The sequence below is a fragment of the Python bivittatus genome, unplaced genomic scaffold (assembly GCF_059951505.1).
Source record: "Python bivittatus isolate LINGU-HERP-01145 unplaced genomic scaffold, Pbiv_v1 ctg000700_np1212, whole genome shotgun sequence".
NCBI classification, from domain to species: Eukaryota; Metazoa; Chordata; class Lepidosauria; order Squamata; family Pythonidae; genus Python; species Python bivittatus.
In genome coordinates, this window is record NW_028277098.1 from 348,109 (window position 1) to 366,936 (window position 18,828).

General features: G+C 41.1%; 1 protein-coding gene and 1 long non-coding RNA gene across 3 annotated transcripts in view; one reads left to right on the forward strand and one right to left on the reverse strand.

Moving 5' to 3' along the window:
• LOC148214112 (uncharacterized) overlaps window positions 1-18,469 on the reverse strand; it is a 70,224-nt gene extending 51,755 nt beyond the window's left edge. For both annotated transcript variants that reach the window (XR_015798322.1, XR_015798321.1), the window contains exon 1: window positions 15,573-18,469. This is a non-coding gene — a long non-coding RNA (uncharacterized LOC148214112). The remainder of the gene's footprint in view (window positions 1-15,572) is intronic.
• The window catches only part of LOC103050163 (cysteine-rich protein 2), a 90,064-nt gene that overhangs the window by 6,763 nt on the left and 64,473 nt on the right, over window positions 1-18,828 (forward strand). The window contains exon 2 of the mRNA XM_088153138.1: window positions 11,552-11,683. Within this exon, the coding sequence (XP_088009264.1) occupies window positions 11,552-11,683 (132 nt within the window). The remainder of the gene's footprint in view (window positions 1-11,551; window positions 11,684-18,828) is intronic.

The window sequence follows — 18,828 nt, forward strand, 5'->3', positions numbered from 1 at the left end:
AGGTCCCTCCAGCTGACATTGTTCAATAGAGGAGACCTGGAGTGTGCCCACCCTGTTGGATCTGGTGCAATGGGCAGAGACTCTTGGAGATAGTCCTGCAAACAGCATGCCCTTGCGTCCTTGAATCATACCTGGAACCATACTGATCAGCAGCGGAAAGAATATTTTCATCATTATTTTTATAAACTCTGTTATTAGCTCTTTGTAACTACTTGCCCATTATTAAACTTTTGGGAGCTTGGTGTTTCTAGGAGTTTTATTTAAAAATACATTCCTGGAAAAATGAAAAAAGGCAAGGCAAGGCAAGGCAAGACAGATTAATAAAAATTGGGGCTAAATAATTTTAATTTTATTTTTGTTTGTAGCTGCTAAAGGAATAATTGTATATTATTAGAAAAAGAAATCAAACCATTTATACTATCTACTATAATAAGATTTGGAAAGATGCTTTAATTGAATGACATATACTGTATATTGTTTCTCATTAGAAATAATCTTGAAGTAGTTTACGTAAAAATTGTAAACATCCTTTAAAAGACAGATGTTAGAAGGCTGTACTACTAGTCTCAGGTGACATTACAGCAGAGAGAGAGAGGAAAGGTTTGGGAGAGGAGTGGAAAAGGAGACTAAATGGATAAAATAAATAAATAAATATTATATTAAAAAATAAATAAAAGGAGGAGGAGGAAATATTTACTGCAGTCAAAGACCAATACATAATTAAACTCAACAGTATTAAGCAGGTTATTTACATATAAAAAATAATAAAATGAATTGGAATATCAGTCAATAAACTGATCATTTTGTATGTACAGCAGAATTTAGCTACATTTAGATAATGAATCGTGAATATCTGAAAGTAAAAATTCTAAGTAAAATTGATTAAACTGGAAATTTCCTTAAATGTGTGGTTATCAACTCTGACCATGTGCCAGCATAAAATAAGCAATATAATAAACATAAACATGTTTAACAATTTTGATAGATGCATAGATGGAGATGTCTATATACAGAGAACAAGCTGTGGATGGACACTTTTGAATTCTATGAAATTGTTATCAATCTGGACAAGAAAGAAGATGCTATTCAAAAGGCTATGCTGCTGCATTACTTGGGAACTCCAGTACAATAGACTTTCTAATTTACCGGGAGAAAAATAGTACCTTTTCACAAGCCATTTCACTTCACTCAGAAATGTTGTTGAAGGGCATTATTTTAATACACAATTTTATATTATATATAGATATAGCGATAGATAGATAGATAGATAGATAGATAGATAGATAGATAGATAGATAGATAGATACAAGCACACACACATATATATATGTATATATGTATATATTTCACATAATGTATAAACATACATGTAACAGTGCACTCTATCTTACTTATAAAGGGTTAACTTGCTTAATAAAGAGCACAGCATTCCCCCCACCCCATTTTCTTTAGAAGCAATTAGCCAGATGCCTGACTGCCTTTGAAGCTATAAATTAGCCCAGTACCAGGCTGGTGCTAGCAGAAAAAGTGCCAGAAGAAGTTTCGAATTCCAAAGAAGAGATAAGAAGAAAAAAAGTTAAACTTAGATTCACCTCTTTAGGAACCACCTTTACCCCTCCTTAGACCATCCCAAAAATCCCTTGTATGGGTATGGGGGAACGTACCATCTGACTACATTTGTAAATGCCTATAAAACCTCTGATGTTTGCTCTGTAAGGTGTGATTCCGTCAACATTCCTTTCCAATGTGTTGATTGGGGTCACCCAGCTGTGTCTGATCAAAATACATCTATTAATTTCTAAAGAAGTCTCGTCTCAAGTCTTCTTATTTGGCTTTATTGAAACTTGGGTAATAAAAAAGAGCCTAACATTGTGATGGAATATTTTGCATAGAACACTAGCAGCTCATGAAGCTACAGAGGAATAAGTTGATGCACTTAGGGAATTAGTTACATCATGTGAAAACAGAGACTTAGAAGCAGATATGAGTCAGGATCAAGTGCATTCACAAAGCATTGTACAATATGTACTGTATCAGGAAGATTTGATGTTGGATAAAGCAGTGCCCAATGCCAGATTTCATTAAAGTGCTCCCAAAGAAAGCTGTCTAGTGGCATCGATGAAGAGCAGACATTGCTATTATTCAGGTTCATCACCCCAGGTGATAAAAAGGAAAGGGGGGCTGGGAACACAGTACCTCAGGATTCGAGCTGGACACGTGTGGAAGCTCCTTGTTATCACTGTGGATTATAACCCCATTCCAGAGGACAATGGAGCACAATGAATATTATCTGTTTATATTGCAGCAAAAAAAAAGGACATTTAGCTCATGTTTGTTACAAGAAAGTCAGGGATGCATCTCATAACAGGATATGAAATTATCACTTGCAGAGAGTAAACTTAGAAAGGCTGTTAGGACAACAGAAAACAAAGAAGCAAAGGAAAAAGAATTTGTTTATTTTGCGAATAAACATTTACAATAAATGTTACTATGCAATATGCAATATTTGCAATAAGGGAAATAAATCTGTCACAAGCAAAAAAAGGGAAAAAATGCCTATGGTCAGTCCCTTCCCCTCATGCATTTGGATTTCTTCACAGTGAAATTTGCTTAGAACAGTCTTGTGGATGATTATTTTTGTATATATAATCAAAGAAGATCTAGAGCCATTATTTGGCTGAAAAACTACCTTTGCCTTTCATATTCTCCACAAAGGAGACTCTGAAGCTTATTACAAGTGCTGTGCTCATTCTCAGAGTCAAGGGGAATGGTTTAATGTTTTATTTTAAGGGCTTGGAAAAATTATTGAATATTCTCACAAAGTTACAGTGTATGAGCTGCACAAAGCTGGGCACATACCATATGCCATGGCAGAAGCTGTGACTGCTGTATTAGATAAAATGTTTGAGAACAGCATTGTAGAAGTACCTGAGGATACAAACTGGGTATTCAACACATGTATTGTACCAAAAAAAGATACTGCAATATGATATCCATCTTTGTATCCATCTCAGGCAGAAAGCAAGACTCAGCAGGGCAGACTGCTATCACAAAGCAACCCCTGCCTTTCTTATGCATTCTGATGTTGTACTCATACCAAAAGGGCAGTGCGTGCAGCATGACAAAAGCAGCAGGTTCCTGTGGATGCCACTGACAAAGCTGTGGTTTGAAAGTGCTATCCTGTATCAATAATAGACAATATTCTACATGCTATAAAGGTGCATGAATTTTGGCTAAATTAGATGCCATCACAGATTTTTGGCAGACAGAAATTGCAGCAGATTCTCACCATTTGACAACCATTATAATACACTGTGATTGTTCTGTAAGGTTCCATTTCAACTCATATGTGATGGACTGCAGGGTTTTATGGATAATGTTATTAGCTATGCAGTAACTGTTGAAGAGCTCTGTGATAGACGGATGGCAGTTTTTATGGCATTCCATAACATATTATTTAAACCAAACAAAAGCAAATGTCACTTTGGTCTTGAAAGGATGGTTATATTGGCACACATTGTCTCAGCTGAAGGAAGTCAACGTGATCCAAAAAAGGTAGGAGCCATTCTGAAACTCTGCCTCCTGTGAACCTGAATTTGCTGCACTGTTTTCTAACAATCTATGGTTATTTTATGCAACTTATTTCTAGTTATGAAGATAATTCAGAACCACAGTGCACGGCTGACTAGCAAAGGAGTTTTTTAGGACTGTGTTTCAGGAATCAAAAGATGCATTAGCTAAGCATAGATAAAAAGCCTAGTCTGGCTTTTTATAATCTGAATGTATGTTTGGGGTGACTGTTATGAATCCTAGGGAATTTAGTGCCATCTTGCTACAGACGCAGCATATGCCAGCCATTCACTTTCTTCTCTAGAAAGGAGGTATTCAAAAACGTAGTATGAACATTGGAATGGTTGTGGGCTATAGGACATTTTAATGTTTAGCAGTATGGAGGTACATTTCATTACAGATCAGCTCATATACATGCTTCAGTCACATGAAACCACACTTCTAGAAAAAAGAATATAGCTGGTTTCTTATCATGTCTCTCATTACCTGATTCAGGATCAAGCTCATTGGTGGAATAGTATTGATTTAAGTTAACAGGTTGTTGATTTATGTATACAAGATTTTGAGGCAAAAAGAACTCTGCTTTGCTTCTTAGCCAAATGCTTTGCTCACATACAGTAGTCCTCATTTAGTGAATGCCTCACACAGTAACCATTCAAAGTTACGACAGTGATGAAAAGGTAACTTTGTGACCAATCCTCGCATTTATGACCTTTGCAGGTCTGTAAACCAAAGGAAAGCAGAAGTAAGGTTATAAGCACAGTCATAGTTTCACTTAGTGACTGCTTCATTTAACAACCAAGTTGCCAATCCCAATTGTGTTCATTAAATGAGAACTACCTGTATTGTTTCAACCCTGTTTTCTTTGTGGTGCACCCCAGTGATTGAACCTATGAAAAAATAATCTTCAGATTCTTCCTTGGACACTTCTGTGTAATTGAACTGTTTTTGTAGTTTTGCATATTTTAGCTATATGGCTAAATTCAGATGTGCTTCATATTGCATCAGCTGCATTGTTTGCATTCACTTTGCCCTGTTTGCAAGGACTTTTGCCAGCTGCTGATTCCTTCCTTAGGGCTAAAGCTATGTTTGGGAGTAGAATCTGCTGGTTTCCTTCTTTTCCATAAAACTTTATCATAGCTGATGGCCAATATTATTACTGCTGTGTCTTCTAACTTTAAAGTGTGAATGAGCAACTTCTGCTACTTGGAATATTTCAGTACTTTCTAGGAACAGGTTCACTTCTCCAAGTAATAATTCTTGCACTCTTTTGTTTCTTATCCCTAAAACATGTTGATCTGTGATCTAATTTTCAGTCAATTACCAAGTTACAGTATATGACTTACTCTTTAGTCTCAGATCTGTTACAAATTCTTTAGTTTTCTCAGACTCCTTTTGTAGGTATAATCTGAAGGCAAGCACACAGCAGGCCTCAAATTAGCTTTAAAGTTGTTTCTTCAGCCATTAATGTAAATATATATTACACACATGGCATCTGCTCCAGCCACTGTTAGGAAAAATGCAATTTATGTTTCATTCTCTTTGTCACAGGAGCCAATTGGTCTGAAGTACATAGAAATCTTTGTTGAAAGTGTTGGCATTGGCTTTCCATATTCCATAAGCTTCAGATCTGGTGGTGATGTTAGAGCATCCTTTGAAAAGAAACTGAAGCTGTCATTATTCAGTAACATCAGCAAGGCACTGTTCTCAAATGGCACTCAGTAATGCTGCAACTGACTTACTGGCTTGTGCTGATACTCTATGGCAATTTTTTTTTTTTTGGTCAAATCTGAGTTTCTAGCATGTCATTACTTCTGTACAGGAATTCAGCTTCACTTCTGTTGTTCATTTATGAGGAGATAATGATACATGAGGTGAGCTGACTGTGTTTATTGAGAACATCTTGGATTCAGTTGTGATCTGTATCAAAAAGGATGTTAACATACTGTACTGCAAGGAACATACCATTACTTGCCATAGTATAGGGAGGTGCAACTGTTGGCCGATACCAATTCCTTCACAGATCCCACCAAAAACTCTATAGCTATATCCCGAAATCTAAACATCATTCTAAATCAGCCACTTCTACTTGGATGAAGTTCACCTCAGGACTTACATATTTTTCCACTGAACTGCTCTGTCTGACACTAGTATTTTACAATGCAAGAGTCTCCACATCAGAAGCAGAAGGGAATACCACTCACTGCATTCTAGTAGAGATGGAATCTTTCTCAGATACTTCACATTTCTAATTAAAATACTACCATATTTGGTCTTAACTAGTTAGGAAGACTCAGAAATGATGTGAAGGATAACAAAGTGAACATTTTACATGGTGGCTGAAGTTTCTCACCAGACTGCTAGCAACATACATCAGCTCCTCAACTTTAAAACAATGTCAGCTGTATCTGTGATGTCTGCATAATGTTTCATTTGAACCTGGTGTTTCTAATGATATTCTCTATCATATTGTTAGGCACTAGCCTTTGTTTATTTGTTTACCCAAGTTCAGAGAACCAAATAGAACTTGAGACGAGGCTTTTTAGCTAACAGAAGTTTTATTGGCCTGTACCCACTAATGGAATAACTAACTACCTGTACCCACTAATGGAATCCCCATTGTTTATAATCCTACTAGTATAATGCTACTATACAAGCTACCTGAAAGGGTAATCAAGAAGATTATTATTGTTGGTTGCACAGTCAGCCAGATGTTTAGACTGGATTTGGCATTTTTATCCACCTATCAAGCCCTTCCCAAAGATCAGAGATAGGCAGATGTTGTTGTTTGATGGTGTTAAAGGTATCATCACAGGATGTAAGCTGTTCCAAGTAAAGCTGCTTTTTGCAATTGACTGATGGTGATTTTGTCAATGCCAATGGTCTTCAAGTAGTACTTCAGATGTTTTGGGATTGCACCCAAGGTCCCCATTACTATTGGTGCTATCTATGCTTTCTTTTGCCACAGTCGTTCTATTTCTATTTGCAGGTTTTTGTATTTTGTGATTTTCTCCTGCTGCTGCTGCTGCTGCTGTTGTTGCTCCTCCTCCTCCTCCCTCCCCCTCCCCCTTCTTATAGTTGGTTGCACAGTCAACCAGATGTTTAGATTGGATTTGGCATTTTTATCCACCTATCAAGTCCTTCCCAAGGACCTGGGATAGGCAGATGTTGTTTGATGGTTTGATGGTGTTAAAGGTATTATCGCAGGGTATATGCTGTTCCAAGTAAAGCTGCCTTTTGCAATTGACTGATGGTGATTTTGTCAACTAATGGTCTTCAAGTAGTGTTCCAGATGTTTTGGGATTCCACCTAAGGCACCTATGACTATTGGTACTATCTTTGTTTTCTTTTGCCATAGTTGTTCTGCTTCTATTTGCAGGTCTTTATATTTTGTGATTTTCTCCAGTTCTTTCTCTTCTATTCTGCTGTCTCCAGGTATTGCAGTGTCCACTATCCAGACTTTTTTTGTCTTTCTTATCAACAGTTGTTAAGTCTGGGGTGTTGTGTTGCAGGTGCTTGTCTGTTTGAATTCTAAAGTCCCAGAGCACTTTAGCTTCTTCATTTTCTATTACTTTGTCTGTTTTGTGGTCCCACCAATTCTTGCTTGCAGGCAAATGGTATTTCTTGCAGATATTCCAATGAACCATTGTTGCTACTTTGTCATGCCATTGTTTGTAGTCAGTCTGTGTGATCTTCTTGCAACAGCTAACAAGATGGTTCACTGTTTCTTCAGCTTCTTTGCAAAGGCGGCATTTGCCATCTGTTGCTGTGTTCTCAATTCTGGCTTTGTATGCATTTGTTCCTAAGTGCAGCCAGAATTAGCCCCTCTGTCTCTTTCTTCAACTTTCCTGCTCTTAGCCATTGCTAGCTCCTGTTGTTATCTGCTTTGTCTGCTAGTTTTTTTGTGTACTGGCCATGTAATATTTTGCCTTGCCATGTCTCTTTTCTATTCCTTGTTTGGTCTTTCTTATAGGCCAGTTTGGTTTCTTCACTGTCCTTCAGATATTCTTCCAATGCCCTTTTTTTCCTTCAACTGCCTGATGTACATGCAACATTCCATGCCCACCTATGCTCTTTGGTAAGTAGAATCTGTCAATGTTGCTGTGTGGATGAAGAGAATGATTCATTGTCATTATTTTTCTGGTCTTCCTATCCAGGGCTTTAATTCAGCTTGAGTCCAGTCCACTATTCCAGCTGTATATCTAATGACTGGAATTGCCCAGGTGTTAAATCGCCTTGATGGTATTTCCTCCACTGATTTTGGACTTTAAGATCTTCTTCATTCTCATGATTTATTCATTCCTAACCTTCTTCTTGACTTCAGTGTGCTTGATGTTGTCAGCCTGAAGAATGCCCAGGTATTTGTATTGATCTTCTTCATCCAGACTCTTGATGTTATTTCCATAGCGCATCTTGATTCCTTCAGTTTTTACAATTTTTCCCCTGTTGATGGTCAGGGTGGCACATTTGTCCAGCCCAAACTCCATTGCAATATCTTGGCTGTATATTTGGACAGTGTTGAGCAGCAATTCCATTTCAGATGGTGTTTTTCCATATAGCTTAAGATCATCCATATAAAGGAGGTAGGATAACCTGGCAGATGTTTTTGATGTTTGATAGCCATGGCCTGACTTGTTCAGTATTTTGACAGAGGAATCAATGCAGTGACAAACAGTAGTGGTGATAATGAGTCTCCTTGAAAGATTCCTCTCTTGATGTTAACCTCTCCCAGTCTATTGCCATTGACCAGCAATTGGTCCAAGCTTCAGCTGGTCCAGAATGCGGTGGCACGGTCAATTTTAGGTGCACCAAGATCAGCACATATAACACCTTTGCTCCGTGAGCTGCACTGGATGCCAGTTTGCTTCCGGGTCCAATTCAAGGTGTTGGTTATTACCTTTAAAGCCCTACATGGCATGGGTCCAGGGTACCTGAAAGACTGTCTCATCCCCGTCACATCAACCCGTCCCACCCGGTCATGCAGAGAGTGCATGCTATGGACCTCGTCTGCAAGAGAATTTCATCTGACGGGGTCCAGGAGGTGAGCCTTCTCTGCAGCAGCCCCTGCCCTTTGGAACATTCTTCCCCCAGAAGTGAGGTTGGCCCCCTCCCTCTTAGACTTCAGAAAAAAACTGAAGACCTGGTTTTGTTATTATGCATGGAGTGGAGATGGGAATGGTCAGTTTTGGGGATGGCTGGTTCCCTAGTCCTACCTGACCAATATTATCTGGTCCCAGGCTGCAACAATAACACCATCGCTTGGATTTTATCATATTTAATAATTGTATTTTATGCTATACTATTTATGTTTTTATTGGTTTTAACTGTTTGGTTGTGAACTGCCCAGAGTCCCTCCTTGGGGGGGGGGGTTGGGCGGTGATATAAATTTGATTCATAAATAAATAAAATAAATAAATAGTGTCTTCCACTGTGCCATTGATCTTTGCACAAAGCTTCTGATGTTTCTACTGACTCCTGTTAGTTCTAGGCACTTGATTATCCAGCCTTGTGGCAGGGAGTCGAATGCTTTCTTGTAATCAATCCAAGCTAGATTCAAGTTGGCCTTCCTTCTCTTACAGTTTTCCAAAATAATCTTGTCAATTAGGAGCTGATCTTTTGTCCTTCTGCTGTTTGGGCAGTTTTCTTTCTGCTCAAATGAAAAGAGCTTATTTTCAACTAGATGCTGTTGGACTGCATCAGTTACCACACCAGTTAGCAATTTGAAAGTTGTTGGCAAGCAGGTAATTGGCCTGTAGTTGCCTGGTGCTGCCCCTTTTGCTGGATCTTTCATTATCAGGTAGGTTTTGCCAGATGTTAACCAATCTTCAATTTCACCTCCTTGCAGTATGTTGTTAAACTGCTTGGCAATGAGTGGGTGCAGAGCAGTCAGATGTTTCAACCAAAAACCATGCAGTTCATTTTCACCTGGTGCAGACCAATTCTTGAGCTTCCTTGCGTTTTTCTCTACAATTTCTGCTATTATTACAAGTTCTTTCATTTCAGCTTCTTTTTTATTCTTATCTACCTCCTTTATCCAAGCTGCATTCTTGTTGTATTTCTTTGGGTTGTCCCATAGCTGCACCCAGAACTGCACTATTTCTTCTTTGTCAGGTGTTGACTGGTTCATTGCAATCTCTCCACTGATGGATTGGTAGAAACATTTCTGATTTGACTGAAATTGGAGATTCTGCCTGTAGTCTGCAATTTGAGCTTTATGTCTGCTGAACTTCTTGGCTATGGCTGTTATTTGCTGATTTATTATTTCCATTGCTTCCTTGAACTGCCTTATTTCTAGGTGATATTTCTTGATCAGGTTTTCTTTGGTCTTTTTGTTCTTCGGCTTCCTTTCTTTAATCTGTTCTAGCTTGCTTTAATCTGTTCTAGCTTGCTTGCATCTGATCTTAGCATACTGATCTTATTTTCCAACCTGATCTTCCATTTTGGTGGTGCACTGTTTGGCTTTTTTTCTTGTTTGTTGATCTTGCATCCACATATCTGCATCCATGCTGTACATCAGTTGGTTTATTTCTTGCAGTGAGCTGGTGCTTATATTTGATATTACAGTATTGGCATCATTTAATACTTGTGCTGTTTCTTTGTAACAAGCTTCAATGCAGGCAACCTTATTCTGTTGTTTTTGTGCTGTTCTAGATGCTCAGTTATTCTTTGTTTCAATTCCTTTTGTTTTTTAGTTAGAGGGCTTTGTTCTTTGATTACTTTGCTCTGGGTAGACCTTTGCAGTTCTTCTACTTCTGTGAATACTTTATTTTGTGTTATCAGTTGACATTGTTATAAACTGATGTTGATCTGTTCTGTTATTTCTGATTCTGGACGTTGTTCTTTCCAGAACTGGTGCATTCTTTTCAGATATCCTATTCTCATTGGACTTGATTTGTAATAGCAGATAATTATTCCCTTGTTTTCAATCTCTGTATATTTGCAACGGGTAAACAACTTTCCTTCCATTAGTTCTGTAGCTGCTGGGCCTGGTTGCTCAGCCAACAGTCTTGCATCCTGTAACCCACTTGTCACCAGATGTCCAGGAACTAGAACACCTAGCATGGTCCTTGTTGACTCAGGTGACAACTGATCTGGTATGGGTTTCTGTAAATTACGTCTCACCATATTGTTTATGGAAGAGACACTCCTCTGATGAGACCTGTCCAGTATGGTTGAACATCTGGCACAGCTCTCATACTCCTTGAAGCATTAACCACATCAAGGTAGTACCTCACTGGCTCCTCCTCCTCCTCCTGCTCCTCCTTCTTTCTCATCTTTATATATATCAAGGTGGTGAACATACTCCTGCCTCCTATTTTCCTCACAACAACAACCCTGTGAGGTGGGTTGGGCTGAGAGAGAGGGACTCGTTCAAAGTCACCCAGCCAGCTTTCATGCCTAAGGGAGGCCTAGAACTCACAGTCTCCTAGTTTCTAGGCCAGCACCTTAACCACTGATAGACTAAATGAACAGCGTTGAACATTGCACAAATATTTTATTTAAAAATGGGGGGATGTAAGCAAGTTGGTCTTTATCAACAGTTGAAGCTACCCATGTTATTTTGGTCTTAATAAACATGGTCAGTTCACCTCTTGTGTCACTGCCTCCTTAAAATTAACAACACAATGTCTATGTGGCTGTGTGTGGATATCTTTTCTATTTTTTATATGTAGTATGTATTTTATATATATTTATAGTTTTAATGTCTTTGTAAGCCACCCAGAGTCCCCTGTTGTGGGGGAGATGGGCGGGGGAGAAATCCAATAAATAAATAAATAAATAAATAAATAAATAAATAAATAAATAAATAAAAAATTGGGTTTTGAATAGATGTTATTTCCTGTTGGGATTTATTTTTAATTGATTTATCAACTTGTATGTTTATTCTTTTTGACTCTAGCTTCACTAAAGCATCAGTTAAGTATTGCTTTATATTATCTATTTGTTGTATTTTATCTCTTCCCATCACTTTTCTTGATAGTTATAGAAGATGGCAAAGGTCATGAAACCTGTAATCCAGGAGAACCCAATCTAGCTGGGGTTCGTGTGCTGTTCCTGAGCAATTTGAAAATATGCTTTATCAGCCCTTCAGCAAGGAGATCATCTGGGAAAGGTACTTTTACCTGAAGCCTTGCACAGAAGTTCTTAATTGTGTGTGTGTGTGTGTGTGTGTGACTCTGCTGCATCTGCAAAATGATGATATTTTCTCATATTAGGTTTATCATTGTTTGTTTCTGTCTAACATTGGGAAGACTACAGATACTTCAAGTCCCAGAAAACATTGCAGCAGACAGGAAGAAAAAAGAGTAGTGACATGTTAATCTAACAAAGGGAGGGAGGTGGAGTACTACAGGTCCCAAGAGACATTGCAGCAGAAAGGAAGAGGAAAGACTTGGGAGAGGTGTAGAGAAGGAGACAAACTGGAAAACTGAGAGTGCTACCTAAAACTGTTTTGTAATAAAAATTATTTATTATGTAATCGTTTTAGACATCACGCTCCTACAGTTTACCAGTATTAAGTTACAGCTTCTTCTGCTTTGTCTACGTTAAGAACCTGCTAAGAAAAAAACCACGACAAAGGCCAATATAAAAAGATTGGTTTGCAATAGATGCATAAAATTTCCATGGTCTGATAAACCATGGAGGGAAGATTAGTCCACAGAACAGGTGGAATTAAGGAGACAGCTCACAGTTCACATAGCAACCTCAGCTGGTAACAGATGCTCCTCACTATAGAAATCCCCTGGGTTTTCGTGGCCATAATGGATCCAAAGTATCCCCAAATGGCGAACATGTTCCTTCAAGGGAAGTATCAGTTCTTCTAATTCCTAGTTCCAGAAACTAGGAAAAAGCCTTTTCTTGTATTTTATATTGAAACCTTATGAAAAAGAGCTCTTAGTTTCCATCATCTTTACTTCTTTACATTTGAAAACCAGAGGGATAACACAGACACAGACATTCATGAATCTTCACACATTTCTCTCATTTGGACATCCTGTCTCCATAAGGGTCGAGGCCATAAAGAAAAGGGGGGGAGGGTGCCCTGAACTCTGACTAGCATCCAATAGGTCATCAGGAAGATAAATTTCCCCCAATAATAAGGAGGATCCAAAACTTATGCCAATTTCAACCAATCGTTTGTTAATTGCTGTATCTCTTTGTAAGGAACATGTATAAAATTGTCTTCTTTGGGCGTGAGAGGGGTCTCCTCTGCCTTAAGGGGAGACTCCAGCTGACTCAATTGGCTTACTTTCAATACCACTTTAAAATCTCAGCTGGTACTTTCGTGTTTGATCTTCTGCCGGACTGAATCCTAATTGGGGAGAGTCAGAAACTCTCAAATTTTGCTAACAGAAATGGGGGCTCGTCCGGGATCGTGTCCGGTGGTCCTGAAAGGGGGGAGGCCCTTTGGGCCCGGTGACCCCTAAGGGACCCACAAAGGAAAGATCTGACGATTCCTGACTGGGAATTACCCTCGAGCTGCACCAGAAAGGTGAGTGGTCCGGTTAAAAGGAACGGGGTGTGTGTCCATAATTTTGCCTCCCGGGGGCGACCAGGACTGCTCAGCGAATGGGGTATATAATTTTGGCATGAGGTTTGAGACCAACGACTGCCAGAGTTGAAAGCCAGTGTGCTCCGTTGCCAGTAGCGTGTCCCGCCTCGCTGCAAGTGATGGTGTGTGTGTGTGTGAGTGAAAGCAAGCCAGAGAAAAACCTAGCGCTAGGTATACGGAAGACTTCTGGCATGGGCAGATGTGCCAGTAAGCCACACCCTCACGGGGACGCCTCATGGGTGTGTAATTAAAAATTGGCGAGCTCTGGGAAATTCCCAGTCCAGGGTGACGAAAGAAAAATTAATTTATCTTTGTAACAAAGACTATAAAAACGAAGTCTGCATTTCCATGGGCGTGGCAAAACCCTGGCATATTTGCTGCCTATGCTTTGGGTTGCTGACCACCCAGCTTCCTTTTACTCAGCCAAATAAAAGCTGTTTTTTTCTAAGAGCCTCCTCCTGAATTCTTGGCATTGGAAGAGGCACGGAAAACTGGTGAGGTAGGTTCTTCCAAAAAGGAGAGGGTGCTTGGCCACACCCGGAACTGAAGGAAAGGTCCAAGAAATCTCCTAGGAAGTCAGACCTGTGGATTCCAGTGTCCTGGACACCCCCCCCGAACGATCCCTTAAACGGCCAGCATGGCCAGCGTTGGCTGGTGGGAGGCGAGGGTTGATCCCACCACCTTTAAATTCTCTGAGGTCAGCGACTGCTGGGAGGTGGTACAGGGAGGGAGGGAGGGGCCGTTGGGACTGGGAATCCAGGGTCAAAAAGGAAAGGTAAAAAAAAAGAAAAAAGTGAAGGAGTGCATGTTCTTCTGTTTTCCTTTTTTCCTGGTGCAGGAAAACATTTGGCCAGAAGTGAAGGTAGGAGTAAAAGTCTGAAGGCTCAAATGCTACTGTAATGGCTAACATCTTTGCAACATGATCCAGTATTTTGTAGTCAGAGAAGGGGGAGGGAGGTACATTTTTTGCCCTATTGCCTAGTTGCTGTGCTGCACCCAAGAGTGCTTTGCATTTCTACCTTTATCAGCAATCTCATTCTCTGCTTTGCAACAAGAATCCAGCATTGGCCCTACAGGGGGTCTTCATGTGTTTTACTTTTAAACTAAATGGGTTATGAGGAAGACTTTACTAGGTTTCATCTTTGTCCCTCGATATGGATTTTATGAACAAAAAGGAAACAATGTTTAGGACAATATTTGATAGAGCTTCCATCGGCTGGTATGGTCTATCTGAAAAAAAATATAACAACTTCTGTCTCTGGAAGCAATCGAGGCACTCTATAAATTCTTATGTCAATGTAGATTCCTTCTTTCCAGCTTTCCAAGTTCTAATTCTAGGAAATTATTAAGAATGAGAAGGTATTAAAGTCCTTAGCAGTTGAAGAATATAATGAATCTAAGTAGAAATGTGATAAACAGTCCAAGTTTTGTCTCAGGGTTGCTTGCATTCACCCATACCCTTTCACAGCATGAAGGCCTGCTATCTGGGTATGCATTTCTACAATTAGGCTAACCTCTCATGATTTGTCTTCCCTGTGGTAGTAAGAATCAGCCTAGCAGCTTCATCTACACTGCATGATCAATCCTAACAAGGCTCAAGGATCCCTATAGAACTGGATCTGGGACTCAGCCACTTTCTGCACTGTGAGGCAAAGCCAGTCTTTTGGAGATCTCTTGGGATATTGGCACTGGGTTTTCACAGGTAAGGCCTCCCAAAGCAGAAATTCCACGTCCTGTCTGGCCACAAATCGTTGAAGGGGTGGAGACCACTATTGGATAAAGCCATCCTGAAGCTCGATCAATGATTTGTTGACCTCCACCTAGTCTATGCCCCATATCAAAACTTCACCCCAGGAGAGAAGGTTTGCACACTCCATGCATGGAAGTTAGAATCTGATGCTTTCCTGCTGGCGGTTGCAACTGAGGAAGCTGCATGAGCAGACTCAAGAGTGCCCAGTGACATCAATGTAAATAAAAAAATAACTGACTTGGCACTACTGGGCATAGATGTACGGGGGAGGATGCAATAGACCCTGGCTACCAAGGAATGCTTCTCCACCTAGACCCAGAGAGACCTGAAATGAGCCTCACAGCAGGAGAGTGGTACAACTGATCCTGCACAAAATCACCTTCCCTCTGTGACAAAAGGGAAACCACTGTACAGAGTAAGAAAAGGGGGAAAGAATTTGGGGCCACAAGAGCAAGAGTGGGTGAAGGGAAGCACTGAGTAATTGAAAGCAGGCAAAGTACAGTGGTACCTCGGGTCATGAACTTAATTCTTTCTGCGACTCTGGTCGCAACCCAAATTGGTCGCGACCCGAATCAAATTTTCCCATAAGGTTCAATGTAAATATGGTTAATCTGTTCTGAACCATATGTATTTTTTTTTAACCCACAAAAATATGAAACAAAGTACAGTCAGTACAGTATGAAGAGAGAGAATGCTAACCTTGCTTGAGGCGACTTCTGGCGGGGAGGACAGGAAGGCGGGTGGGGAGGCGGTTATTGTTTGGAGGGAGAATCCCCCTCCAAAAGGACATGGGGGAGATCTCCTTCAGGGGTTTCCTCTCTTCTTTGCCTCTTAGCTGAAGGCTGAGTTTTGGCGAAAAATCTGTCTAATGTCACTTGTTTTTTCCTGCGCTGCATAACCCTCCAGAAGAGCCCTGTTTCATCGCAGTTGAACACTTGCTGAGCGACGTATCCTTCCGCCTTCATGAATTCCGCGAATTCTTTCTTGTAGGCTTCTGCACCGGCCTTGTCAGAATTGGAAGCCTCACCATGTCTTGTCACACTGTGGATGCCACTTCTCTTGCGGAATTTATCAAACCAGCCTCTGCTGGCTTTAAATTCTTCACTTGCTGCGCTTGTAGAGGGATTTTTTTGCAGTAAATCACTGTGCAATTTTCTGGCTTTTTCACAGATGATAGCTTCACTCACGCTATCACCTGCCAGCTGTTTCTCATTCAGCCACACTAACAGCAGCTTTTCCACCTCTTCCAGCACTTGTGTCCTCTGCTTGGTTAATGTCGTTACTCCTTTTGCCACATCAGCTCCTTTGATGGCATCTTTGTTCTTCAAAATAGTCGAGATTGTTGACTTCGCCATCTTGTACTCCAAGCCCAGATCAGTCACACGAATACCACGCTCATGCTTTTCTACAATTTCCTTCTTCAATTCAATGGTTATTTTCTTCAAAACCTTATTCTTACCATGCTTGCTCTGCACTTTCTTTTTACCACCATGCTTGCTCTGCACTTTCTTTGGAGCCATGCTAAAAAGCACACCAAAAAGCTTCACAGCCAATGTCTGTCTGCGACCACGATCTTGCCTACAGGAAACCATGACCACGTGTCATGGCAGGGAAAATGGCCGTGGATCCTGTTCGTCACCCGATGCGGAGTTCGCGAACGGAAGCAAAATTTTGCGAATGGTGCTGGTCACGAACCGAATTGTTCGTGAATAGAAGTGTTCGTGACCCAAGGTACCACTGTATTCTGTCCTGCAGAAAAAAGAAAAAAAAATGCTTCACATCTCCAAATAGAAGAAGACTCCCCTAGAGTGGCTAACGGTTGTCTTTTTGTTCAGTAGACTTCAGTAGGAACTCACAAGTATGGCAGTCACCTCAGGAGGAGTTTTCTAAGATCTTGAGTTGGGGTGTGAATCTGTTTAAATCATGGATGCCTGCACTGACTTGCCTCTTCCTCTCGCTGACCACTGCATATACTGACATTTCAACTACCAGATTGGCATCGCTGAACAGCAGTATAACCATTGGGTCTACACATCTATGCCTCAACACTGGCAAGGAAGTGACCCTGAGGACAGCATTCCTGAGAAGTCTCCTTCCACAGTTGAGTCAGTGGTAACACCATGGGTGATCAGTTGGTATGTGGTGATGACTTCCCATACTCCCTACCCTGTGGGCAGCTGTCTCACTCCAGGGCTTCTATTGCTTTCCTACCCAGTCTCTACTGGGTCCTCAGGATGGGCTGCCTTTCACATTCCAAACTACTTTCTGCAGCTGTGTCTGCTCCCCAGGACAGGACTACCACATCTCCTGTCACCAGACTAATGTGCATGGGATATCTCAGAAACCCCAAAAGGAATGCTTGGTAAACACCATGATGATACAGTCTGAAAAGTCCAATAATGAACTTCCTAGGGACCTGGCCTAGGAGCAGGTATGGAGTGTGGAATATCTCCGCTGATTGTGGATGTAGAGAGTGGGCTCTGTCACAGAAACAGACATATATGTGGTTGGAGGCTGTCCACTTCTCTTTGCACCTTCTGGACTGGGTGTTGCTCCTATCTGACATCTACATAAGACTGCTGGGTGAAGTCATCCCACAACATGAGATCAGGTATCACCAACATAAGTCAACTGCTTATCTTAGCCCTTGGCCAACCAAGTTGTTGAGATGCTGTCTCAGTGCTTAGAGGCTGTTAGAGTTTGGATGGGGAGGAACAGACTCAGGCTCAACCCTTACAAAATTGACTAGCTTTGGATTCAGTGATTGGCTTTGTGCAGGGATTCCTCATCTTTAGTTCTTGATGAGATTGCGATTCCATAGGTGGAACTAGTAAGCAAAGTGACTGGGAAAACATGATGATTGTGGCATGGCAGAATGGCACCCATAAGCATGCATGCCAACCCATGCTAATAACCCTCCCTCCATACTTATGAGTAGTGGGGGCAAACGTTTATCTTGGTTGCCACCATTTTGGACTGCTTACACCATTGTTGTGCAGCTGGAAGAGTGACAAACCAAAGCACATGAGGGGAGCTGAGCTCCAGCCCCCTATTACCAGAAATGGCTGTGGACCACATTTCCACTCACAGAATTCCCATTGTTGAACCAACCTGCAACCTAGGATGGTTAGTCCCAGGCTGAGGGAAAGGTGTGATGGGAAGGGAACAAGTGGCTGTATGATGAAAGTCACAGACAGGATTTTGGGGCAACAGTGGAAGAGGAACAGCTGCTGATCCAGTTCCTCCCTCTCCCTGCAGCTGTCCCACAATGTGATGGGAAGGGCAGCACTGGATCCTGCTGCCTTACAGGAATCTATGGAGCAGGACAGGGAATAGTGGTCAGAAGCACAGAGTTCCAGGGTGGGGGAGAGAAGATTGATGAGAATCTGTGTTCAGAGCAGAAAGAAGTAAGTCCTGGGTTCTGTGGAGCGGGGCTGAATGCCTAGCATGCCAACTCACACCCATCTGCACAGGCAGCATGTGCCCACATTGCAGCAGGAAGACCGACTCTGAACTCTGCTGCCTGGCGCATGATGTATCTGAATTAATCTGTTGGGAGTCCTCCTCCTGGGCATGGCTGGATACAAAGTGTGGGAAGGTGAGTGTCAAGTAACTGTGTGCAGCTGTGGGAGCTGAGATCTGTGGAACAAGATTTATTCATGTATTTATTCATTCTCTCTTTTTTTAAAATTTATGTGGCTGTCCATCTCAAATTCCTGACTCTGGGAGGCTAACAATTAAAAACTATACAAAAACATAGAACAGTATAAAAAAATTCAGTCAGCAGCTGAGGTAAAAAAAACCCCACCAGCAGCAAATTAACACAACCACTACATGGGCTCTGCCACAAGGTTAGGTCTCCAGTATGGACTTCTATGGGTAGCAGCCACCCAAAGCACAGCAGAAAGGGTATGTGTAGCATGGCTAAACTAACATGTGAATGGGATTCTCTGCT